This window comes from Myotis brandtii, unplaced genomic scaffold (genome assembly GCF_000412655.1).
Source record: "Myotis brandtii unplaced genomic scaffold, ASM41265v1 scaffold589, whole genome shotgun sequence".
Taxonomy (NCBI): Eukaryota; Metazoa; Chordata; class Mammalia; order Chiroptera; family Vespertilionidae; genus Myotis; species Myotis brandtii.
In genome coordinates, this window is record NW_005370220.1 from 1,497,397 (window position 1) to 1,524,692 (window position 27,296).

A 27,296-nucleotide genomic window follows, 5' to 3' on the forward strand; every position below is an offset into this window, starting at 1 on the left:
CTCCTATCTGAACTTCGTGTGCCAAGGCCTTCCTGGCAGGCTGCTGGGTCCCATCTGCCAGCGGAGGCCCAGCATTCTTACCCGGGCCTGCCCTTTGGAGACAAATAGCTGGTTAGACCACAGGAGACGGTGCCGAGTAAATACGCAGTCTATTGTGGTGGAGCCCATTATAAGGAGACTTTCCGCTTTGCAGTGTGGATTTTGCTAAGCATTCTTCATAATTTTTGTTTCTGAAAAATGTGCAAGCTATCGTAAGTATCTGTGGGAAGTGCTAATAATTTGACTTGTTGAAATATCTCAGGGAGATATTTTGATTTGCATTTTATTCTCTTCTCCAAAGTGATGAGATATGTGCAAAAGGGAGAAGTTTTTAGAGCAGGTCATATAAATGTCACAGAGTTTATTTCTGGAGAATACTTCAGCTTATAGGCCACCCTTAGGTTTTCCTTAAAAATATGTTAACTTTTAACACAAATCCAATAATTCTGGCTTCTGCTTTCCCTGCCCACAGGTAGTTAGAAGCAGAAAATTGGTAGGTCTGCTCCTTAATGCAGCCCATGTGTACGTCTGCTTCATGTCAGGCTCTGGGCTAAGCACTGGCATTCAACCTTGAACAGGTTACAGTCAAGCCGAGAAGACAATTAAACAAAGAATAGTTATGATAAATCATATGACGGATGTAACGAGCGGAGAAGTATAAGGTGCTGTGAGAGGGGTAAGAGGGAATTTACCCTGGAACTGGAGGAGTTGGGTCAGGCAAGAGTTTCCCAAGAAACTGATATTGGAGCAAAGACTTGAAGAATGAATGGCTCAGACACCATGCCCACTCACACCTCTGGGCCTTTGCATGGGACGCTGCTTTTCCTTTTGCTCCCTCATCTGCCTGCTGCCTCTTTAAGACTGAGCTTGAAGCTCATTGCCTTCCCTGGGTCTCCGCAGGCTGACTTAGGTGTGCTTTCCTTTCTGAAACTTACATGTTTAATTTTATTTCATTGATTCGTGTCGGCTGCTTTAAAAATACCCAGAATTAGATAACTTCTGCCACCCTGGTCTAAGCCACTGTGATCTCTGGCTTAGACTGTGCCCGTATTCTCCTAACTGGTCTTGTTCCTCAGCTCCTTTCAGTCTGTTCTCAGTGAGGCAGCCAGAGGGAGCCTATGGAAGCCAGAGTCCCAACGTGTTACTCCTTAGCTCAGAATCCTCTGTTGCTCTCTGAGTCCTGAGAAGAGCCTACAAGGCCATCCACAGCCTGTCCCCCAGTACTTTGCTCACCTCCTTTCTGCCCCTCTTAGTCCATTGGCATCACGGCTGGTCCTCAGACCCACTAGACATGCTCCCCTCTCAGACTTCTCTCTTTGCCCTTCCCTCAAGTCTGCCCAGTGAGACCTTCCCTAATTTAACCACCTTACTTAAAATTGCAACCCTTACTCCACCCTTGGTATTTCTCATCCTTATCCACTTTATTTTTCTCCACAGTATTTATCACATTTTAACATACTGTGTAATTGCCCTATTATTTTTTTGTCTATCTCTTCTTTCCAGAATATCAGCTCCATTTATTTGTTCGTTTCCTAATATAGCCACATCTAGAACGAGGCCTAGCAGAGCAGAGGCCTGCCATGCATATTTGTTGGAAGAATGCTTTCATTCTCAACACCCATCTACTCAGCAGCTGAAAAGTGCCACGTCCTTTGTGTAGCATAATAGTTTGTGTCCATCTCTGTCTTGCTCACTAGATTGGAGATCTCTCGGGCCCAGCATCAGTGTCTCCTTCACTGTTGTTTCCCCAGCACCTAGTATGGTGCTTGGCACAGAGTAGGGGTGTAATAAATGTTTGGTGAATTAAAGAAGCTGTGGAAAAATTTGGGTATTGGCAAAGTCTTTAATCATTCCAAAGCAGGGCTTGGCAGTTTCCGACCCACAGCCTGCTTTTGAAAATAAGCTTTTATTGGAACAGCTTCTTTATTGGTTTATGAATTGTCTGTGGTTCTTTTTGTGCTGCAACAGAAGAGTTAGTAATGTAACTGTCTTATATTTGTAAAATAGTTTAGGCTTCATATATGACCTACAAAGCCTAAAATATTTGTTGTCTGCTGTCTTAAACATTTTGCTGACCCCTGCTCTCAAGTTAGTTGGATATGCTTTGTTTTAGTTGCTGACATGTGAGATATCATCCTGGTCAGCAGAATAATTTTATGACAGTCAGTAAGGAAGTACATATCAGGACGTTGCTGCTTTGCCACATGCCCAGTGCATTTTCTGGTTCATCCTCTGACACACATTGTTACATTGGGGCTAGTTTAAGTAATTTGTAAATATTTGAAATCTAATGGTTTAGAGCTTTTCCTGGACTCAACTCAGTAAATCACAGCAGACAGAAAGTACCAGCAGAATATACTGTGGAAGCTATTTACGTTTTTTTTTCTCTGGGCTCTGTCCCCTAATAGGGATGCTGGGTGATTTGCATACCATGATGTTTTGTCTACTTTACCTTTTTATAGTGCTCCCAAAGGTGTCAGAAGAAACGGTGTCTCCCACAAGAGCACGGAACATGAAGGACTTTGAAAATGTAAGTGGAGATGCCAAGTTACCAGCCCGAACAAATCATGCCTGCTGCCGCTGTCTAAGTAGACCCAGGAGGGAGCCGTATTTCTTGACAGGTGTCTAAGTTGGGTAATGCCAGGGTTGGAGGAATGCCGTGTCTCTGTGAGACTGTTGCATACCTAGGCAATTGGCCCTTGACTATGTGGCCAGTTATGGGTTCTAACAGGATCAGCAATTTCCAACTTGGGGGAAGGTGGTGTATTCTGGTGTCCCGACTGTGAGGTTATTACCCTCTTGCACAGTTGAGAGGAGCTCATATTTGTCAAGGGCTTTTTTATGATGTCAGACACCTTATTTATGGTCCCATTTAATTTTTGCTACAACTCTGTGAGGTATTTTGTATTATCCCCATTTTACAGATAAGGAATCACATAATATTAAGCGGCAGAGTTGGGATTTGAATCCAGGTTTTTAATGACTCCAAAGCCATTATTCTTTTCACCACATTGGGGTGACTCCTTGCATTTGTAGGCTTCATCTTTGTTGCTGTTGAATGAAAGTGAGCAGCCTGGACCCAGTGCTGTCTGAGGATGGATTACGTGGTGATAGATCTGTCTCCTGTACTTAATGTCTTTTGGCACCGTGTCTTTCATTTGTTAGTGTGTGTGTGTGTGTGTGTGTGTGGGGGGGGTGTTGTTGTTAAGTAACAGGAAAATAAGGTTATTTTCCCAATTCCAAATCTCCTTAACAAGTTACCTGTTCAGTGCTCTCATTTATCATAGGAAGAATTAGACCTTCTTCATTTGTCACCAAATGGAACCCATACTGTATAAGATAAAAGAGATATTTATCAGAGAGAAGACGGAGGACACAGAGAGAAGGACGTTCCCCAGTTGTGTTTCTCTCTCCCCAGTTGTCTGTACAGAACAGAGCGGTACTGTCTCTAGGTTTAATTTAGAATACTCATTACTGCTAATAGTTATCTGCAAACCACCAGTGACCAATTGAAGAAATGACTTGTCAGATCTCTAATGGAAACAAGTAATTTCTAAGCTTGGAGTTGTTATAATTTCAACTGTACAACATGATCTATGCCATGGGGTCTGGGGCCTCAAACGAATGAGATTTGATTATTTCACATTGTGTATAATTAAAATGTGCTCTAATATTAAATGGTGATTCCTGGTTTATCATAGAGTAATACTAGCTACTGCTTATTGAGCTCTTGTTCTGAGCTGGGCACTTATGTGTTAGGCTCTTCATATATATTACATTAATATTAAAGCAGCTTTGTAAGATATAGTTATTTAATTTATGAAGGGCACAGTTTTGAATTTTATTTCTAGATGGAAAAATTTAATAGAATCTTAGAATTTTTGTTTCACGCTTTATTGTCTGCCTTTTGATATGGGATGAATCCAATCCTCTTTATGATATGTAGGAGAAACTGAGACCCAGAGGTGTGACATGGCAAAGCTGTTCTCTAAGGACCACAGCCTCTGGAGCCAGATTGCCTGCTCACCCACTTCTGCTGGGTGACCTTGGGCCAGTCACTTAACAGTTTCTGTTTCGTAGTGGAAGCACATGTGCCTACCGAGTTCATCCTGTGTCAGCTGTTGCTCCTCTTATAGTTATTGGTATATATATATTATTGTGATTTTTTCCCCCCTGCTCTGCATATGACTTAAGTTTCTCTTGCTCAAGTGTGCTCTTGATGACCTAAATACCATTTTTCTTAAAGGTGAAGGAGAGCCTTCCGTGCCAGTGTTTTAGAATTTATGTGGTTTTTTTTTTTTTATGACTGTGCTCCTTTGGCTGCTGTTAGGTTTTTATGGCATTAATATTTTTTACTGTAGCATTTTTAAGAGCAAATTCTTCAGTTGAAATTGAAATGACCACACTGTTCTCAGCGTTTCCCTTTTAGGTCTTTATAAGTCACTGAAGATTTTCATCTGTCCTGAGCTACCCAATGCATGACCTCTATGCTGAGGTAGTCTGAACTTTCTGCGGGATGCTTATAGGAAATGCTCTTGGCATCTCAAGCTAATTTTAAAGTCAGCATGCATATTAAAGAGGAGGCAGGAATAATTTTGATTTAAAGGGGAAACTATGATTCCTCTTCTTCTAGTCTCAGATAACAGGTACCTGAACATCAGGGTCTGTCAGCTAGCATCTAGCAAGACATAGGCCTCCTTCTGGTTTTGCTCAGAGTCCATCTGTTCATTAATGAATATTTTCAGATATATGCCCTATGCCAGGCTGGGCTAGGGACTGGGAATTTGCAGTAGGTTAATACCGGGTACATTTCCCTGTCAAGAGGCTCACAGTCTAGTTGGGGAGATGGAGAGGAAAACAGTGCAGTGATAGAGGTAAATACAGGGTGCTGTGGGGCACAGAGGATGGGCCCTGAACCTGACCTGGGGGTTCAGGGCAGCCTCCCTGGAAGAGGTGTTTCTTGAGTTGGGTGTTCAGAGACAGGGAGGGATTAGCCAAGGCAAGAGAACTGGGGGAGCATCCAGACACAAGGACTCACATGGGCAAATGTAGAGAGAGGCATGGTAGGGTGTGATGAGTTTAGAGAACTCTAAGTTCCCTTTGCTGGAAGGAGCCTCTGTGAAGGGGCCTGAGAGAAGTGATGCCATTGAAGCGGGCAGGGGTCAGATTCTGTCTGTTACACTGCTTTGTTTGATTTTGTCCTGAAGATGAAGGGGAGCCAATGATGACTTTTAATCCGGGAGGGAAATGACCAAATTACGCTCTCAAAACACCCAGACTGGTGACTGCAGGAAGGAGCAAGGTTGAGGGCAAGATGACCAGTTAAAAGGCTGCTCTGTGTGGTCTCATGGAAAAGAGGATGATGCTGAAGCTAAGATATGGGGTCACGAGATGTTTAGAAGAAAGTCAGAATTTCAGAGCTAGAGGAATGCCAGGAGTCCCTTCATTTGACACATGAGGACTTTGAAGCCCAGAGAGTGGGAGGGACTTCTTCAGGCTTTGAACTTGGGCCACTCTGCCATGTGAAAACCATGTGCCTTCTTTTGGGTCTTTAAACTGGTAATCCATTAGTACCTTTATTAAATAAAGTTGAAGGTATAGTCACCTCTATGGCAGACCTGTGGTTGCTGGCAAATCATTTTGGTCTTCAGTGGGGGCCTGTTTATTTGGACCCAGATTCTGGTTCAGCCTATCCAGTTAGTCCAGTAGCAATTTTTATTCGTATATAGAAGAGTTTAATTCTGGCTTTTTTTGTGACCTTCTTGACAGGGAATGACAGGGGTAGCTTTCCACCTCTGTTAATACTACTGATGGATAGTATTATTTAATGACTGTCTAAAGTTCATAAAGACTTATTAAAAGGGATGGATTAAACAGTAATCTATATAATCTTTTATTGTGAGATGTTCATATTTCTAATTTTTCACTATTACAAACAGAGCTGTGATCAATATCCTTATGCACACATATTTTGACAGTTATGTGATTATTTTCTTAGGGTAAATTCTGCTGCTCATGTCTCATACTCAGCTGCCCTGGGGTGCTGGTGTTCTTGTATCCAGGCCCTTGTTCCTTTTTGTTGAAAATTCTTGGTCTTAGCTGAGGCATTTAGTCAAATTTAGTGTTTTATATGAGGAATGGTAGGAGGTTCACATCTTCAGATTTGCTCTGTAACCTCTATGTTGTGAGTTATTATACCAGGGAACAGCTCCCTTCATCCCCCACCCCTGCCCCATTTTGTCATAAAAAATATTACTCTTGAGCCCACTAATCCATTTTGGGAAAACTTATCCTCAGGAAACAACCCAGTAGAAGGAAAAAGCTCTGTGGGTAAGGTGTTTGTTGCCATATGGTATATAATTGTGAAAAGTTGGGAACAAAGGAATGATTTTACATTTGTTATTTTTTTGGCTTTTTGCAGTAAGTTTGTGATGAAGGTATTTCACAGATGAGGAAGCTGAGATTGGAGAGATTAAATGACTTGCCCATGAGCTTGGTGTGATTGAGAAACTCAAAGCAGGCAGAATTCAAGCCTGGTCTTCTTGATTATAAAGCCTGAATGCTTTCTACTAGATCACATTGACGGCATAGATGCTCAGTAGAGAAATGTGAAATAATCGACAGTGAATCAGTTCAGTAGAATTCAGTGCAGTCATTTCAAATGATAATTGTGTAATTCTTACAACAATGTAAGACATTAGGGGAAAGCAGTGGAATATCGAAATTCACTTATATTATAATATACTAGAGGCTTGATGCACGAAATTCATGCAAGGGACTTGCCTCTTGCAGAAGGTCGTCCGGAAGGATGTCCAGAAGGTCGTTCAGCTGTCTGGTCTAATTAGCATATTACACTTTTATTATAGACTAGAGGCCTGGTGCACGAACTTCGTTTGCAGGTACGGTCCCTAGGCCTGGCCTGCTATCAGGGCCATCTTCCCCAGCTGCCCGCAGCTGGCCCTGCCCCCTGCCGCCACTCATCTCCGGCTCCCTGTTTGCCATCAGGTGATAGGTGCCTGACGGCTGGGGAAATGGACCAAGAGGTGGTCAGTGCACCTCATAGTGACTCGTCCAGTGGTCGTTCTGGTCATTCTGCTGTTAGGGTCAATTTGCATATTACCCTTTTATTATATAGGATAAAAAATGTATAGATAAAAAATTCATGAGTGAAAGCTGAAAAGAATATAACAGAAATTGATCTCATAAGTTGATTTCATTGTATTCCAAGTATTGTTTGAGGTTCAGTTTTAAAATTCTGTTGCTTCTACAGTACTAATTGTTAATAAATAGATGTTTGCCAAGAACAGTTTTCTTGATGATTTGAGGACCAGGGAGAGTATTGGAATCAGAAACTAATTCCAGAGTGTCCTTATTTTCCTAACCTCACTTAGCTGCTACTGGCAAAACCATCATACACGTGATATTGTTTACCAGAGATGAATTCTGGATAGTAAGAGTCCATGTTTTTTGTGATGTACAGATGAGTGGTCTAACACCTTTTGGATTTTTAAAGAGGATAACAAAATTGTTGGTTACCCAAAGATCTGCTTAACGAGGGCTTGAGTGGAAACGGATTCCTTTTGAAAGCCAGCCTTTGTTTCCTGTTTGCTAGTGCCAGGCTCTGCAGGTGCTTTAACTCATTCGGTTGTCACAGCCCCCTTGTGAGGTCATTGATTTTTATCCTCATTTTATAGATGAGCCAACAAAGATGGTAAGTAATGTTTCCAAGGTCACATGGCTCATAGGTGGCAGCACTGGAGGTTCAGTTCATTCTGCTGACCCCAGGGCCTTGTTCCTAGCCCAGCTGCCTTGAATTGAAAGGTGTTCTGATGGATGAACTTCAGCTTTGGAGGCCCGGGCTCTTGTAAGCCATTGACACTGATCGCCAGAGTGAGGTCTCTCACTTAGATTTCAGTGAAGGAGGGCCTGTTTGGAGTTGCTCTGATTCTTTTTCACGTGGTTGATTTTGTTTTTCCCTGTTTGGTGAAGCTTTAGGCTTAGCCAAGGCTCTCGATAGGGAATGAGAGTGGGAGGAAGCCAGAAGGACTGAGTAGCAGCTCTTTCAAAGTGGGGCCCTGTCCAGCTTCAGAAAGCACCACCGTGACCATGCTGGATGTTTCCCCTTGCAGAGGCTGCACTTCCACAACAACACTGGGCTTCTGAAGGCGGGAATGTGGCAAGCACAGCCCTTGCATTAGCTTACTTTTGAGCATTAGATTTCTGAGTCATATTTGGTGGGTTTTCTATTTTGAGGTATTTATTCCTACTATATGGTAAGCTGTTTTCAGTTTTTCCAGCTCAAGTTTAAAAAAATTTTTTGAACTTGATCTCATAAAGGGAGAAGGAAAAATGAGAAGACTATTAATATGTTTTAAGTTCTTATGCTGTGCTGGGCATAATACTGAGCAATGAAATTAATTTCTTCTAATCCTTATAATAGCTCTCCGAAATGGGCATTATTATAATCCCATTTGTATAGATAAAGGAACTGAGGCAAAGGGGAAAATGAACATTACTAAAGTCATACAGCTAGTAAGGTAGTAAGGATTGCATTTATTTATTAATTTATTTCATTCATTTAGCAAATGTTGGTTGAACTCTACTGTGTTCTAGGGACTGTGCTAAAACCTCAGGGCCATAAATAGATAAGGTCCATGCCCTCAAGAAGTGGATTATCCTATATAATAAAAGCCTAATATGCAAATTGACTGAACAGCAGAATGACCGTTTGGCAGGGGGTAGGGGCTGGCGAACGGGCGGTGCCAGGCCAGCCAAGGTGTGTGCCAGCGGGCAGAGAGAGGGGACAGCTATTGGTGGGCTGTGATCGGTGGGTGGTGGCGACCGGTGGTGGAGGGGTGATGGGGGGGTGGGGCTGGCCGCTTGCCACTGGTGCCGTCCCCCAATCTGCCTGCCCGTTGCCTCCCACAGAGGGAGATCAGACTGCGGCTAAGTCATCAGTCCGACATCCCTTGAGGGCTCCTGGACTGCGAGAGGGCGCAGGCTGGGCTGAGGGGACCCCCCCTCCAGTGCACGAATTTTCATTATAGTATTCATATAATAAGCATAATAAATAATAAATGTGTTAGTAAATAAGGTGAATACAGATTGTGAAAAGTTCTGGCAAGAAAATAAGAATTAGGTGTCAGAGCATGACTTGGTGGAGGTGATAGAGATGGGGACCACTTTAGATTGGATAGTTAGGAAAGGCCCCTCTGAATTGTTGACATTTGAGCTGAGATGGAAAGGATGAGACTGAGCCACCCTGGCAAGTGCTGTGGAAGAGCTGTGCAGACAGACAGATGGGCTGGGCTTATCTGAAGCCCAGAAAGGAGGCCAGTGAGGCTGCAACACTGAGCAAGGATTGGATGTATACAATGAGCCTAGAGAGACAGGCCGGAGCCAGGTCATACAGCCCTTCGTGGCCATGACAGGGAGTTCTTGTCTGAAAGTGGAGAAAAACACAGTGGAGTGATGTGAACCAGATCTGTCTGACTCCGATGCCTTCTTACATTGCACTTCTTCAAGAAATTCTTAAATGTGTGTGTTCACCCATTCAGCCATTGGGTATTTAGTAAAACCGTCTCTTATGTTTTACACTAGAATGCACATGAAGATATAGTTCCTGATGTCTTAGATGGTTTGGGTAGAAAGGCAAATAACCAGCTCGTACAAAGCCCTGTGATAACTGTTATGATGAAGAAAGTGGAGGGTATATGGAAATATTTAGAAGGGTTCCCAGTTCAGCCTGGTAGGGGTGGTCAGAGAAAACTTGATGAGGGAAGTGCAGAGAACTAGACTGGCATTGTTGTTGAATAGATAGTGCCTGTATGTCTTCTGGGCCAGTCTGGCATTGGCAATGAGCTTCTGAGGCTTATTTACCTTTCTCCTATTTTTTAAGAAAATGTCTTTACCTATGAATAGGACAAATATTTTTTCAAGTGGTGTTAAGAATTTCAGTAGTGTGTACAATGTGGGCATTCTGAGCAAGCTCCATAAATATTTTATTGGTAGCTGAGTAACAGAATAAGGTTTCTCTTTATAGGATGCAGCTGGCAGGGTAGACTTTTTTGTTTGAATGAATGTTTTATGTGCTGTTTCCTTACAACATTTAAAAGGAGGCTTTAATGAACCTACCAATTGTTTCTTGTGCTGTTCTTGTTAGCCACAAAATTGTTAACAAGAGGGCCACGGGCAGACAGCTTGAAAATATAATACAGAGTATGCTTATCATTTTCTCTTATCCAGTCATAAAAGTATGTTTATTAAAAAAAGTATTATATACTATTACCAATTGTTTTTTAAAGTGCTGGAAAAAAACCTGAGTGATATGTGTGGAGATATTAGGCATTCTAGTACAGCTATTAATATTCTGTTATATTTCTTTTTTGTTATTTTAAATTAAACTTATTGAGATATAATTTACGTAAAATTTACCAATTTTGAGTTTTGGATGAGTTTTGGATGAGAGTTGGATGTGCTGGATGAGTATACTCTCTTGTAACCTCTGTCATAATGAAGATATAATATGTAAATGTATATAGTTATAATTTTTTAATATGTGTATACTCTTCTCGGTTCATGTGACCATCACCACAATCAGAATACAGAATTAGTTCCATGATGCCCACATGCCTCTTTGTGGTCAAACCTTCTCTTTACCCCAAACCTCTAGCAGCTATTATGTTCTGTCCTTCGTCCCTATAATTTTGCTTTTTCCAGATGTCACAAAAATGGAATCATACAGTTTGTAATCTTTTGAGGCTAGCTTCTTTTCCTCAGTGTAATGTCTTTGAAATATATTCATGTTGTGTGTATCACAGTAGCCAAGTATTATTCCATCATATGGATGTATACTATTTAGTCTTTCACCCTTTGAAGGACATTTGGATTCTTTCTGTGTTTTGGTGATTGTTTATGAAGCTGCAGTAAACATTCACATACAGGTTTTTGTGTGAACATAGGTTCTCATTTCTTTAGGGCAGTGGTCGGCAAACTGTGGAGCCACATGCGGCTCTTTGGCCCCTTGAGTGTGGCTCTTCCACAAAATACCGACTTTTGCGCATGGGGCCACAAAGTTTCAATCGCACTGTACATGCGTGCCCGCACGTGGTATTTTGTGGAAGAGCCACACACAAGGGGCCAAAGAGCCGCATGTGGCTCTCGAGCCGCATGTGGCTCTCGAGCCGCAGTTTGCCGACCACTGCTTTAGGGTAAATATCTCGGGATGGAATTGCTGAGTCATGTGTCGAGTATAGTTTTCCAAACTGTTATCCAGATGGGTTGTGCCATTTTGCATTCTCATCAGCAGAGTATGAGAACCCCATTTCTTCACATCCTCATCAGCATTTGATATTATCAATTATAACTTTTTTTTAGCTAGGCTAGTAGGTGCATAGTAGTTTTGTAGTTTTAATTTGCATTTTCCTAATAGCTAAAATTGGGTTGTTTGCTTACAGTTACATTTTGAGAGTTATTCATGTTCTGGCTACAGTTTCTATGTTGAATATGTGATTTGTAAATATTTGTCCTAATGTGTAGCTTGTCTTTTCGTTCTTTTTTTGAGAGAAAAAGTTTTAAATTTTGATGAAGCCCAATTTATTGATTAAATATTTTTTTTGATGGATGATGCCTTCACTGTTATATCTAATAATTCTACTGAGCCCTAGGTTTCAAAGATTTGCCCCTATGTATTCTTCTAAAAATTATATAATTTTACCTTGCCTTTTTTGTCATAAATTAATTGACCATATAAGTGTGAGTTTGTTTCTGGGCTCTCTATTCTATTCCATTGATCTATGTGTCTGTTTTGACTATTATCGCTCTATAGTATAGTTTGAAATCAGGGAGCATAATACCTCCAACTTGGTAATTCTTTCTCAAGATTGCTTTGTCTATTCAGGGTCCTTTGTGATAAATTGTAGGATTCTTTGTTCTGTTCTGTCAAAAATGCCATTGACATTTTGATAGGGATTGCATTGAATCTATAGATTGCTTTGGGTACTGTGGACATTTTAGTGATATTGATTCTTCAAATCCATGAGCATGGTATAGCCTTCCATTTACTTGAATCTTGTTCAGTTTCTTTCATCAGTGTAGTTTTCAGAGTACAAGTCTTTTACCTCCTTGGTTAAATTTATTCCTAGGTATTTTATTCTTTATGATGCAATTATAAATGGGGTTGTTATGTTAATTTCTGATGGTTCATTATTTGTGTATAGAAACACAACATATTTCTGAATATTAATTTTGTATCCTGCAACTTGACTGAATTCATTTATTAGTTGTAATAATTTTTTGGTGGATTCCTTTCTTTTCATTCATTAGAGAGTTAGTTGCAGACATCTTGATAGCACCCTTAAGGACTTCAGCATGTATTTCTTACTTAGGATATTCTCTTACAAAATCACACTATTATCTAATATAAAGTTGTTATTCATATTTCCTCAGTTATCTTCACATAGCTTTATCTTTTAAGTTCAAGATTCACTGTATGATTTTATTATACTTAGTTGTCATGCCTCTATTACTTCCATTTATTTATTTACTTTTATTTATTAAATTTATTGGGGTTACATTGGTCAACGTGAACATGCAGGTTTCAGGGGTGGGTTTCTATGTTACAAGGTCTATATATTGCACTATGTGCCTGCTTTTAAAAAAAATATTTTTATTGATTTCAGAGAGAAAGGGAGAGGGAGAGATAGATAGAAATGTCAATGATGAGAGAGAATCACTTATCGGCTGCCATCTGCTAGCCCCCACTGGGGATCGAGCCTGCAACCTGGGCACATGCCTTGACGGAATCAAACTGTGACCTCCTGGTTCATAGGTTGATGCTCAACCACAGAGCCACACCTGCCGGGCAGTACTTCATTTATTTGGAAGAGTTCCCTAACCATTTTTTACTTAAGATTGTCATTAAGATTTTTTTAAAGTTTTATTTTATTGTTTAAAGTATTACATACAGTATTACATATGTCTCCTTTTTCCCACATTGACCTCCCCCCCCTCCCCGCTATATGCCCTCACCCCCTAGTGTCTGTGTCCATTGGTTATGCTTATATGCATGCATACAAGTCCTTTGGTTGATCTCTTATCCCCACCTCCAACCCCTCCCCTGCCTTCCCACTGAAGTTTGACAGTCTGTTCGATGCTTCTTTGTCTCTGTATCTATTTTTGTTCATCAGTTTATAATGTTCATTATATTCCACAAATGTCATTAAGATTTTTGAAGAGTCCAGGCCTGTTGTTTTGCAGAAAGTCCTTCAATTTGGATGTGTCTGATCAACAACTTTTGATTAGATTCAGGGCAGAAGTATTTTAAGTGAAATTGCTTCCTTTCAGTGATTTATTTCAGGAGGCACGAGATGTCAGTTTGTCTTATCAGGGTGATTTTAACTACAGTTGGCCCTCCATATTTGTGTGTTTTGCATCTGGATTCAACCAACTAAAAATACTTTGGTTGAAAATATTTTTTAAAATATAGGTTATATTCAAATACTACACCATTTTATGTAAACGGTGAGAGCATTTACTGATTTTGGTTTCCATGGGAGTTCCTGGAACCCATCCTCTGTGGATACTGAGGGACAACTATATATGCTCTTTTAAAAAAATTAGTTTTTATTTATTTGAAAGAGAGAGGAAGAGAGAAGGAGAGAGAACGAAACATTGATTGGCTGCCTCCTACACGCACCCGGATGCATTTGGACCTCGGATCGAGCCCCCAACCTGGGCATGTGCCCTGACCGGGAATTGAACCAGTAACCCTTTGGTGCACCAGATGAGGTTTAACCAACTGAGCCACACCAGCCAGGGCTGTATATGCTCTTGATTAATGTGGTCTCTGATAGGTTTCTTAATTTTAAATGTACCTTTTCCTTTTGTAATTAATAAGCCATCTGTGGGGTGATAGCTTGAGACCGTGTGAATGAATATCATGCTGTCCAGTGATCTTTCATCTAAATTTTTTAGCATTAAGGATTCTCACCTGAGTCAATTATTACTATAGTGGTTGTGTAATGGTGATTTTCTGTTCCTATTATTCTACATTTATTAACTGGATTTATATTGTAAATAACAGATTTCTCTCTTCTTTTCCTTTCTTTCTTTACTTATTGTCAGTGTGAAATCTTGAATTCTTTCTTTACTTGGTCGTTATTTATTCTGATGCTCAGATTGGTTAGAGGGAACCACTTAGTTCTGGGTTGGTACAATTATAGCAAAGGTAAGCTTTCTCTAGTATGTAACATTTGAATCCATTTGTAGCCTCGGGAGCTCTGAGAATTAATGTAGGTAACATCCCTTTGACCTTATTTTGATAACCCATCTGTGCTTATTTTCCAGCAAATCACTGAATTGAAGAAAGAAAACTTTAACCTAAAGCTTCGCATCTATTTCCTTGAAGAACGAATGCAACAGGAATTTCATGGCCCCACAGAACACATCTATAAAACTGTGAGTGTCCTACTTCTCGCTGCCATCCCTGGTGTCTTTCCTCAAAGTCCTCCAAGCAGAAATTTGATTAATGTTTACGCTCAGAGTTAGCATGAGTAGATGGAGCTGCCTTCATTTAGTTTGAATTGATTATGAGGAGCATAAAGGTAATAGGATGACCTTAATATTAAGCAAAGAGATACAAGATTAATTTTAAAGGAGTCTTTTTCTCTTCCTAAAATTGGGCTTCTGATTTTCTATATCTGTTGTCTTTTAAAATTTATTTATAATTTAGACAAAGACAGTGAAATGATAGAATGTCTGTGGAATTGCATCTTATTGTTATCAACTAATTTGCCTAACTGTAGGCAAGTCATGTCAGCTCTCTGGGCTTGGTCCAGAGAGGAGTGATAATCACTGTGTCATAGGGTTATTAGTGTGGATTAAAATGAGGGGACAGATGAAAAGCCCCAGCACACAGTCAGTGCTGGCAGTTACCATCATTGTCTCACGGAGACTTCCATGGGCAGCTGAGAGTTAGGATTGTCAGTGTTTCTGTGATGTGCCTCTTCTGTGTGCTTTATGTGCTTGCTTATAACTAACTGTCAGAAAAAACATCAATTTCCATCTGAAGTCTTGGCCTGCAGGCCTCTGCCTGAAAACAGACCTTGGTTCTGAAAGTTGAAAAAAGAACTTGGCTTTCTTGAAAAGGCATGAGTACAAACAATATCTCAGTGCCCATTTCTTGGCTTTCTCCAGTAGATTAGCCCTTGGCCTGGGAATTATTCCATTTTTTCTCTTCTGAAGTTTGCACCAGTGGGAACTTTTGAAGGAGGAAAAGGAACTCTGCTTGAGTTTCAGTGGATGAACTTAAATGGGCTTGTCTTGAAGAGGGATTGTACTGTACTTCTGAGGCTTTTCAAGAACTGAAAAGCTCCCTTGTCCCTTAGGACACAATGTTTTTCCTTCATTGTGAGGGTGGAAAGACAATGAGGGCGTCCCCTTTTCTGGAAGGAAGTGGTGATGCAATCAAAATGTTAAAGACAAACCAGTAGCCTAAAACATTTTATATGTAAGTATGGTTATCTTCTGCCTCAGAACTTGTAGGGTGATAAGAAGCCAAATCGTGTTAATTGCCTTTGCAAGGTCAGGCACTGTCCTGGGCCTTTGTACATCATCACCTTATGTTAATGCTCAAGAGAGCCCTTGGCAGCGGGGCTGATCCTCACCTACAGGAGAGGACACTGAAGCTCAGGGAAGATCAGTGACTTGCTTGATATCATAGCTACTATGTGCGGTGGGTTTGAACCCAGGGCTGCCTACCTCATTGCACCACGCTCTTTCAGCTATTCTTTTCCATTGTCTGCTTAGATGACCTGATGTTATTGCAGTTTTATTGCAATTGAAGTTTTTATTTAGGTGTACATGGTTCAAAATTTAAAAAGCATAAAAGGTATACACTGAAAGATTTTCTTCTACCCTGTCTTCTAGTCCCCTAGGTCTAACCAATAGTGTTATTTCCTCAGGCAAAGATATTTTATGTCTAGAAAAGCAAGTGTGTGTGTGTGTGTGTGCGCGCGCGTGTATATATAAACCCCTTTTTATATAAATGCAAGCATGTTCTGTTCTGTATCTTGCATTTTTCCTTAACAATATCTTGGATATCTTTTCTTGATAGTGGCTTAAGAGCCTCTGTCTTCTTTAAAAAATTGTTTTTAATCCTCACCTGAGGACATATTTTCTATTGAATCTAGAGAGAGGAACGGGGCGGGGGGGGAGGAGAGAGAGGGGGGGAGAGAGAGAGAGAGAGAGAGAGAGAGAGAGAGAGAGAGATACATTAATGTGAGAGAGAAACATCAATCAGTCGTCTCCCATATGCATCCTGACTGAGGATTGACCCACAACCTAGGCATGTGCCCTGACTGGGAATTGAAGCCTCAACACTTTAGTGTACAGGATGATGCTCCAACTAACCAAGCCACCTGACCAGGCTATTCTTTTTTTATAATGATATTTCATTTTATGCTAATAAGGTATCTTGATTTTTGGTTTCGAAATAATGATTTCCATGTATATAAGTTTATAACTTAAGGTGTTGGGCTTGTGAAAAATAGTCTAGTGGACACATTAGCTCTCTGTTCTTTTAAATTCGCTAGGCTGGAGTGCCAGTTGATTCATCAGAGAGTATAGCACTCAGAATCTGTGCTATCAGCTCTTACACAGTTCTCTGCCCTTCTGAGACTGGCAAGGAATCCTCAGTTGAAGGGTGTTTCTGTTTTTTTCACAAAACCGCAGTTGAAAACATTGTGCACTGTCACTCAGTGTCCTTTATCAAAGATCACGTTCTTCTGGAAAAAGTTCTGCTGCATGGATGACTTCTTTAGTTCCTGTTGTTTGGTGTTGAAGACAATAATACATTCTGAGCCTTGTCTTTAGGCTGCTCTCATTCGTTAGCTCGCTTAGTCCTAAAATTTCCCATGTCAGGTGGCTTATTGATTTTCATTTGCCACATGGGGAACTGAGAGGAGAAACCTTACATCCTCACATCCTGGGCTTGTGCTTCTGCAGACAGTTACAGGCTCACACTTCCAAGTTTCTGTTTGACGTTAGCATGAAGGCAGGCTGTGTCTGCCTTGTATAGCAGGGTCCTCAGTGCTTAGCCCAGTGCTTGGCCCATCACAGGGACTGGTGAATGTCTATGAAGTGAAGGAATTAATACATGAGCATTTACTGACTACTGCAGTTTCCTCTTGGTGAAGAGTGGAGGCAGAATTTGAACCCACGTCCTTCTGGTCTCAAGCCCATGACCTTGCCTTTCTGGCTGACTTCTCAACCTGGGTATATCCTACAGCTATTTGGCTGAAAGGAGGGAGGGATGTCCTCTGAGATTATAAATTTTACTGGAAGTTTTATGTTTTTAAAAAATATTTTTATTAATTTTAGACAGAGGAAGGGAGAAGGAGAGAGAGAAACATCAATGATGAGAAAAATCATTGATCAGCTGCCTTCTGCACAATACTTACTGGGGACTGATTCCATAACCTGGGCATGTGCCCCTAGTGGGAATTGAACTGGTAACCTCTTGGTTCATGGGTTGACACTCAACCACTGAGCCACACCAGTTGGGCTGGATGTGTTATTTTTATTTAAAATGATGAACATGTTTTGTGGAGTAGAATGTAAAATTGGCACGAGTTACTAAAATAAAACAGGAGCAAGATTTCAAAGGAAACCTAGATTTATAGCAGTTCTCTGCAAACCGTGCACCCATATCCCTGTTTCTACTATGTAAATTCATCTAATATTACGTCTGGGATACATTTGTGGACTGGTTTGAGAAGGCATCCACTGCCCCAACTGTCTCACGTTGTGATCCACTTGCCAAAGACTCTGTCTTTGGATTCTCATGTGAATGATGAGTCCAAGGCCATGTGTGACTCCCTTCCTTCCAGTCAATTAAGAGGAAGATGGTTGGTTGGAGAACATTGTGGTGTCCCTTACTGACAGCTTGCCCTGCGTGGTTGTGGCTCTTTTGTAAGTGAATATCCTGAAATCTTAGATTGAAAGGAGATAGGCAATGACGAGTTCCCATTTATCCAGCCACATGTTTTATTTTTTTTAAGCTGTAAAATGTTTCCACTTCTACAACCAGGACATGCATGATGGTAAACAACCAGAAGTAATTGCCTTAGAATGGTAAAGGCAAACTGCGAAATTGCTTGTAAATTTGCTTGGTGGAGGGCAAACAATTTTTAAATCGGCCTCTCTTGTATGACATTTATGCCTCAATGTTTGAATGCTCTGGCTGTTAGAAGCTTGGAAAATTTACATAATTGTTCAAGTCTTGAGAAATCCGGGGCTTTCTTTGGAGACCACCAGTGTTTAATAATTCCCTTTTCCCAGTGCCCTGAGGCTAATGAGATTTTGAATCTAATGGCTGCCTATTACGAGCATGGCGTAGTCAGTCCACGCCGAAAGCCGTTTCCCCACGGTAGACATTTGTTTGTCCTGTGTTTTTACACTGTTTCTTTTTCCCCCCCTAATCTCGTCTGAAAGAATATCGAGCTCAAGGTGGAAGTAGAAAGTCTGAAGCGTGAGCTCCAAGAGAGAGAGCAGCTGCTCATCAAAGCCTCGTGAGTACCTGTCATCCTGTCATAAGCTTGCGGGTAGCCCAGGGGTTCTGATGGTGGCGGCTAAGTGGGTCAGTGAAATAGAACCTTGTGCTTTCTAAGCCACTTGTTCTCCAGCTGAGCTCTGAGGAGGCTTCATTTTTATTTAATTATTTTTCAACAAACTTAAAATTTATAGGAAAATGAACAGATCTTGTACATGTAGTAGAATGAATTTTCACTAAGCAGACACACCTGTGGGGCCACCATCCTGATCAGAAACCAGCACATCACCAGCCCCCTAAAAGTCCCCTTTGTGCTCTGGGAACTTACCCTTCTGCCACAAAGATGACCACTTTGCTGACCAGTAGTATCACCTTTAGTTCTACCCCTTTTGAACTTTTTAGAAATGGAATCATATACTATGCATGCACCCTTATATGTCTGGTCCTTTTCCTCAGCAATATATTTGTGAGATCCATCCAGATCTTAAAGTGTATCATTAACTCATTCATTTCTGTAAAAACCCTAGAGCCGTGGTCAGCAAACTGCGGCTCGAGAGCCACATGCGGCTCTTTGGCCCCTTGAGTTTGGCTCTTCCTAAGCCTTAGGAGTACCCTAATTAAGTTAATAACAATGTACCTACCTATATAGTTTAAGTTTAAAAAATTTGGCTCTCAAAAGAAATTTCAATCGTTGTACTGTTGATATTTGGCTCTGTTGACTAATGAGTTTGCCAACCACTGCCCTAGAGGTTTAAAGGGATTCTGAAGGCCCTGGCTTGACCTCGCATGTGTAGTATTTTCTGAGGGAATGAATGAATGAATGAATAAATGAATAAATGAATAAACCAGGTTAACACATTTTTAATTTTTGTTGTAGTTTTTTTTAGAGGCACATCACTCACCATTCTCTAGGCAGGGAGTCAAATCAACTTTACCAAGCCTGAAAGTCAGTAGTAGAATTCGGTTTGTTTTATACTCAGTGCCCTGCCTGCTGCAGGTCTTGACTTGGACTTGTTTTTAGTCAAGCATGTACATATGGAAGCCCAGACTCACCAAGGCTATGCACACTCCTCATGCCAGCATGCAAGGCAGAGTGCTTTGTATGCAAAGATTCTCCAAACTGCCCAAACTAGTGTTTAAGGCCCTTTGGTCTGATCTTATTTACCAGTTTATTCAGAAAATATTTATTAAGCAGCTGTTCTGTGCTGCACTGGCCTCAGCTCCTGAGGATGCAGTGGTGAGCCAGACAGGCACATGGGGCTTACATTCTAGTGTGACTGATGGGGATCAAATACTTCAATAATAAATATATCAATGCAAACTGGGAGAAGAGCCGTGAAAAAAATAAAGTGAGCTGTGAGAACTTATAGCAGCGGGAGTAGATACCTAAGTATATGTCTACGAGAGGCCTGGTGCATGGATTCGTGCACCAGTGGAGTCCCTTGGCCTGGCCTGTGGGGATCGGGCTGAAACCAGCAGTCTGACATCCCCCGAGAGGTCCCGGAGTGCAAGAGGGCGCTCTGCAAAGTTGCTGTGGCTCGGTAGCTCTTGCATTGAGCGTCTGTCCCCCTGGTGGTCAGTGCATGTCATAGCTATGGGCCAGTCGGTCGGTTGCTTAGGCTTTTATATATATCAGGGGTCCTCAAACTTTTTAAACGGGGCCAGTTCACTGTCCCTCAGACCATTGGAGGGCCGGACTATAGTTTAAAAAAAAACTATGAACAAATTCCTATGCACACTGCACATATCTTATTTTGAAGTAAAAAAACAAAACGGGAACAAATACAATATTTGTATTTGCATGTGGCCCGTGGGCCGTAGTTTGAGGACCCCTGATATATATAGATAGATAGCAGGGAAGAGACCCTGAGGAAGTAGCATTTGAGATGAGGTCTGAGAGGTCAGTAGGAATTAACCAGGTGAAAGGGTGGTGAAAAGTGTTTAAAGGGAAAGAAATGTGCAGGTCGAGGAAATAGAATCTGCCTAGGGGGCTCAGCCTCATCTTGCAGTGTCTGGAGGCCTGATTAGAAATTTTGGTCTTTATCCTAAAATCAAAGAAAAAACAATCATGGGTTTTAAGCAACTGATACAATTAGAGTTTTGTTTTCTAAAAGGTCGCTCTGGAGGCTGAATGGGAAATGTTTGGTAGAGGGAGAGGGAGTGGAAGAGTGAGAAGGCTAGTACAGTAGTGTAGGTGACAGATTAGTGACGGAGGTAGATGGTGGATTGGAAAGACACTTAGGAAGCAAAATGAACAGGACTTGGTGGATGGGAAGGGAGCTGGCAAGGATAGGTTAGGGATCAGATCATGAGCTCTGTTTCAGAATGCTCACAGTGACTAGCTGCTCCAGCTTTCTCTCCACCAATTTTTAATCCCAAACACAGTTCACAGATACTAGAAAGGGTTCCTGTTCCTGCTACTCTACCGTTGCCCTGGCAGACCTCTTCCCTGCCCAGCCCTCCCAGTCCCTGTGCCTTTCCTGTTGTCCACCCTTAATACAGGTTTCTGTTGAATCCCATGTGGCTGCCTCAGCCCACATCGGTCTCTTCACAAACTTCTTGGGCATATAATGACAATCCCATATGTGGATAGCACTTTTCAGTGTATAAAACACTTTCACATCTATTTGCATTCCATCGTTATCCTGAGAGTTCATCAAATCTTGAGGAAAGCCTCGTGAGAGAGGAGGGAATTTAAGTTTGGAGAAGGGAAGGGCCATGACTAACATCCCTCAGCCAGAAAGATCAGAGCTGGCTTAGAACTCAAGTTTGTGACTTCTGGTCCAGCATGAGGTTTCAGATTCTTTTTAATTTTCATGTGTGTTTCTCATTTCTTCAACATGATTGTACATCTAAGCCAAGGGCCTCTTCCTTGGTGGAGTATTGGGCAGTGGAAAGGGCGGGCTCTGGGTTGGCTCTACCAATAGGTAGGACTGTGGTCTCCGAGCCTTGGCTTCTCAGTCGTTCCTACATCCTAGGGCTTTTGTGCAGATGACCTGCCATAGGATACGCACACCATCTACCACAGACCTGCTCAATGGCCTGCCTTTCCCTTGACCTCTACCTGCCCGGCACTTGGCAGTGTGTGTGTGATACAACCTTGTTGATGGAAAAATAGCTTTTATTAATGCCCTCAACTCCCTTTTTGAGTTTTATGGTTGTTTTTATGGGTGGGGGTTGGGGGGTGGATATGGGAAAAGCCCCTGTTTTTCTCCAAAGAACTATAATTAGAACAGAAAGAGGAAACGTTGATGGTTAACAAGAGTAGCGAGGGTGGTGTTTATAGAAGTTCTCTTTTGTACTGGGTGGAAAACTGGATTAGACCGCTTTCCTCTCCTTAGGTCTTGCTCTCTGTCTTGTCTGTTGGCCCAAATTCTATGAGGAAGGAAAGGGCAGAGGGAGGGAACTAACATTTATTGAGATCCTTCTTAGCCCCTAACCCTGTGCCTGGCACTTGACATGCTTTATGCGTCTGACTTTACAGCAGTTCTGTGAGGCAGCCAGTATTCCCATTTGAGTGAAGAGGAAACGGGGCTCAGGGGAGTGAGGGAACTTGCCCAAGTTGGCAACAGAGCTGGGGCTGATCTGGCTCTGGAGCCCACTCTGCCTCGCTGTGAAGTAAACATATATGTTCGCTGATTTTCCATTGTTCTATTTTTCAGTTACCATAAGAGGACATTAAAACCAGAAGCAGACATATTGGCAGGAGTGAATTTTATCTCTGTAGCTTTAAAACACAAACAAAAATAATAATTCCATTAGTAGAGGAAAATTGCACCATACTGCTGAGTATAAATTTTATTGCTACAGTAACTGTAAAATACAAAGATGATAAATGAAAAGTTGGAACATTTATTATTGGGTGTATATTTTATTGGTATAACTAAAATGCAAACAAACTGAATAATGCCGTTACTTGTTAAAAATTGTAGTCGGCCTTTTGACAATGTGTGTGATGCTGACTGTAAAACACTAAGGTTTGATCTGGGCGGACAGGAGGGAGCCAGTATATTTGCACCCGCTGGGTGGAGTCGAGGGTAGGGGAAGGGTAATGGAGCCATTTGCTAGAGGAGGCTCTATGAAGCCCAAGGGCTAAAACATTAGTGGTGGTTTGAGGAAATTGAGGACTGGAAAATTCAGTATCCAAGGCTCAGGAAGGAAAAGCTTCTTTTCTAGAATTCTTTTTTTTTTTTTTTTTTAATTATTCTTGACATTCTTTTTTTTTTTTTTTTAATTATTCTTGACACTATTACAACTGTCCCCCATTTCCTCCCCTTTAGTCCAGAATTCTTGCAGCCATGTAGAATGCCCTCTTGAGAAGTGGCAGAAATGATTGTGAGTCATGTGAACTCCCTACAGTACTGGTCAAGAAGTGAGCTGAGGGACGGGGCTCAGGACGCTTGGTGGCATTAATCAGGAAGTGGCAGCTTTGGTCTTAGTTCAGGCCAGTGGACGATCTGTTCTCAGCTGGGACACCAGCGGAGGGTAGAATGAGGCTGCTCAGCATCTTAGCAGAGGCAGCGCTGCGGTGGCCGCGGGGACCACAGGCTGTCCTGCAGCACTCAGATCAGAGAGGAAGGAGCCCCGTGCTTTCGCTGCCGCATGTGCTAGCACATTAATTCTAAGAGGGCATCACCTCGTTTTTCAAATGAGGAAACTGAGGTGAAAGAGGTAATTTACCCAGAGTCACACTGAGGACATAATAGAGTACAGATTTGGAAGCAGATCTCTTCTGTTTCAGAGCCCATGTTCTTTCTTCCCAATTGTCCACATTGAATTCCATTAAAATGATATCATGACACTGGGGCCTTGTGAAGGCTCGTTGGTGAAAGGAAACAAGATATGAATAAAGCCTTTATTTGCAGGCAGTTCGTGTCTGAGGCTTGGACAGCAAGTATGGCCCTCTTGACTTTCCATTGTTCTCAGTCAAAAATTCACATGGCCCGTGCATGTGCATGTCTGATCACATGGCTCTTGGTCGGAAAAGTCTTACATACCCCTAACGCAGGGCTTGGGAGGCTGGTGGTGAATAGATTTGTCCTATTGCAGTTTTCTGAGAAACCAGCTTTAGGTGGAGCCATTTCCTTATATTATTCTGCCTTCTGGAAACCCACAATCATTTTAGAAACCCAATAGAACTGCTCTGAGTACAGGTCTCCCAAATTCATATCTGACACTTTCTCTTCTGGGGAGAAGCAGATGAGAGGCCTCAGTGGTTGTGGTCCTCGTCTGATTTCGGTGTGCTATCCCCACCACTGCCTGTCAGGAGGACAGAATGTTTATTCCGTGGTGCCACAGTGATGTGAAGTCTGCATTTCATGTTAGAGTAACATGAAGTGTGGGCTGCTTGCGTGCTCTCTTCTCCTCATGCCCTAAGTAGTAGCTAGTGCTCACACATAGCAGTGTGCTGTATTTAAAATGCTTTTCCTCCAAGCCCCAGCCAGGTAGCTAGTTGGTTAGAGCATCGTCCTGATATGCCAAGGTTGTGGGTTCAGTTCTGATCGGGACACATGCAACAGTCGACCAGTGATCCATAAATAAATGGAACAACAAATCGATGTTTCTCTTTGTGTCTCTGTCTTTCTCTCTCTCTCTCTCAAAAATTAATAAATAAAATTTAAAAATAAAATAAAATGCTTCTCCTCCTGCTGAAGCATACCAACCTTTATCCCTCAGATTCATTTGTTACATACTTTCTGTGTACATTGGTTTGTCAAGTCAGCTCTCCACCTTTCCTACCACTGGTGGAGGTGTGCTTTGTTGGAAGTTTCCTGGTGGGAAACTTGGCAATAGCTGTCAAAAAAGTCTTAAAAGAATACTTACACTTTGACCCTGTAATTCCCTTTCTAGGAATTGACCCTAAGGAAATCACTGGATAGTTTGCATACAAGGATGCTTTTTCATCACAACATTGCTTATACTAGTAATAATAAACAATAACACTGACATTTGTTGAATACTTTGTTGAGTACTTTGGCCACTGTTCTCAGAGCTTTGTAAGTGTTATCGGACAATTATATAAAATCAGAAGCAATTTAAATGTTTTAAAAATAGGGGTTGATTTAATATAGTACATTTCATATAGCAAATTATTACATAGTCTTTAAAAATGATACACATTTGTATTTATTGACACAAAAGGTGTTTTAGTGTGTTAAGCAATAAAATTGTGATGATATATAGATGATACTTACTTTGTTTTTAAATTTGTATTTTTATTGACTCATAATTGACATTTAACATTCTGCAAGTTTAAGGGGTACAACATGTTGATTTAATGCATTTATATATTATATGGTCAGTGTTTTTGAGTTACAAATATTAATTAAAATAAAAAAGAAGCTCAGCACAGGCCCGTGGGGGGATTTGTTGTTTCTTGGGGTGATTAAAATCACTACCTGACTGTCATCCTTATTTGCCTCATTTTGCAGCAAAGCAGTTGAGAGCCTCGCTGAAGGGGGAGGCTCAGAAGTTCGGCGGGTGAAAGAAGATGCTCAGAAGAAGGTGCAGCAGGTCGAAGATCTCCTAACCAAAAGGATATTCCTTTTGGAAGAGGCAAGTCTGGAGACCCCGTGGAGAGTGTGTTTCTTTCAGTGGGTTAATAACGGAGTGGGCAGAATTGTGTTTCTTTCCTCATAAACTTCCGCAGACACGAGAGCCATCCTCATTGAATATCTCCGGGGTTCCAACTCCATCAGAGACGCTTGACATAAAGAATTTATACCCTTTCACCCTGCAAACTGGCCATTATTATTTTATTTCTATAGATGAGGACACTGAGGTATGGAGAGAAATACTAACCAGTCCAGGTTTAATCCTGCATTTAAATGTAGACTGCTGTCTCTAAACCCCGTGTTCTTGCTACGCCACTCTTCTTATTATCTAGTTTAGTGCCTTTATTTCACTGAGGAGGAAACTGAGGCCCAGAGAGGGAAGCCACTCACCCTACATTAGCTGAGCCTGGAACCAGATTTTCTGACTTGTAGGTCATTGTGTGTCCGTGCAGCTCCGCCCTGCGTGTCCAGCCTCCACGCCACCATCCACCGGTGTTGACTGAGGACCTGTCTGGAGGCTCTGTATGTAGCTCCTCCTCCTGATTCTAGTCAGATGCGTCCTAGGTATTACACAGGTTTCCTCCATTGAAGCTAATATTAGCTAAACTAATTATTTAGTTCTTGGTCTTTGAAGTCTGTTGTTTCATCTCACTTTTTCTACCTGCAACCCTGATTTTTCTAAGCAGGTAGGAGGAGAAATGGCGCCAAAGAGTGCTTCTGGATACAAAGAGTGAATACATTTGTACTGTAATTTGCAGCTAACAATGGCCTTTTTCAGTCATGATGTTCAGTTCAGCCCTTGTTCATGAGCGTGTATAGATATTAGGTCGATCATATGGATGAGGAAATAGGCTCAGAGAAGGGGAGAAAGTAGTCCTCGTCATTAGTGGTAGAGCTGGGACCAAAAGAAGGGGTTCTGAGCCCAAGTTCTGAATTTTAGTTAAGATGACTGTGAGACTGCCTTAGGTCGTTTGGCTCAGTCGGCCTGTGGATCCCAGGGTCCCGGGTTTGATTCCGGTCAAGGACATGTACCTTGGTTGCAGGCTCCTCCCTTGCTTGGGCCCTCCTTGGGGTGCGTGCAGGAGGCAACCAGTCAATGTGTTTCTCTCACATCGATATTTCTCTCTGTCTTTCCCTCTCTCTTCCACTCTCTAAAAAATCAATGGAAAAATATCCTCGGTGAGGATTAAAACAAACAAACAAACAAGATGGTGGTGAGACTTTTAAGAGACTTAACATAATCTTGCTCATTCATCTTATTTTTCCCAGTAAGTGCCTCCCAGTGTGTTGGGCTGCCAGTGTAACTGACAGTGCTGGGTTCAATCCCTGTTCTGTCACTTACTAGTTTTGTCACCTTGGATAAAGCATTTGCCTTCCCTGAGCCTTTGCCTCTGTAAAACGAGGCTAGTGATACCTGCTTGGCTAGTAATTGTAATAACAACAGCAGTACTAACAATTTGTGGAGGGCTTACCACATGTGAGCACCCTTCTCAGCGTTTTACATATATTGACTTAGGTAATCCCCTCAGCAAACCTAGGAGGTAAATGCTATATCATCCTTTAACAACAGAAAGAAGAACATGATGACCAGCAGAGTGGCTGAGTCACTTGCTTAAGGTGACACAGGCAGTAAGTGCCTGGTGGTCTGGCTGCAGAGCCTGCATTGTAAACTGCAGTAATCTGTCTCTCTATGTCAGTGTTTAGGCTTGACTGAGAATCAAAGAAAATATAAACAGCTTCTTGTAAAGCCTGGCATTGAGTAAGCTCCCACTGAATAATAGGCTTCGTTGTTTGTTGTCTCAAAATATTGGGAAATGATTTTTCCCAGCTGTCATTGAGATTGACAGGCACGCCTCTTGGGGAGACAGCGTTCAGGAGGCCCAGGAGGGAAAAGGTGGGGAGGAGGAAGTCACATTTTTCTTGAGTTTCCCGAGATGCAGCAGGCACTTGACAGCCTCACAACAATTCTCTGACGAGATGGTCATTAGGAAGCTGGGTCTCAGAGAGGTTAAGTGACTATCCAAGGTCACACAGCAAATAAGTGGGAGCTGGGTTTTGAACCTGGTTTGATTTGACTTTCATCTTTGTGATGCAGTCAGAGGCAGTTGGCATGAGCAGTCAGAGATGCCCATTGATTCCGGGTCACTTTCATG

General features: G+C 41.8%; 1 protein-coding gene across 2 annotated transcripts in view; it reads left to right on the top strand.

Moving 5' to 3' along the window:
• The window catches only part of CDK5RAP2 (CDK5 regulatory subunit associated protein 2), a 157,074-nt gene that overhangs the window by 8,528 nt on the left and 121,250 nt on the right, over window positions 1–27,296 (top strand). For both annotated transcript variants that reach the window (XM_014550189.1, XM_014550190.1), the window contains exons 3-6: window positions 2,502–2,569; window positions 14,386–14,496; window positions 18,532–18,608; window positions 25,021–25,144. In XM_014550189.1, coding sequence (XP_014405675.1) covers window positions 2,502–2,569; window positions 14,386–14,496; window positions 18,532–18,608; window positions 25,021–25,144 — 380 coding nt within the window. The remainder of the gene's footprint in view (window positions 1–2,501; window positions 2,570–14,385; window positions 14,497–18,531; window positions 18,609–25,020; window positions 25,145–27,296) is intronic.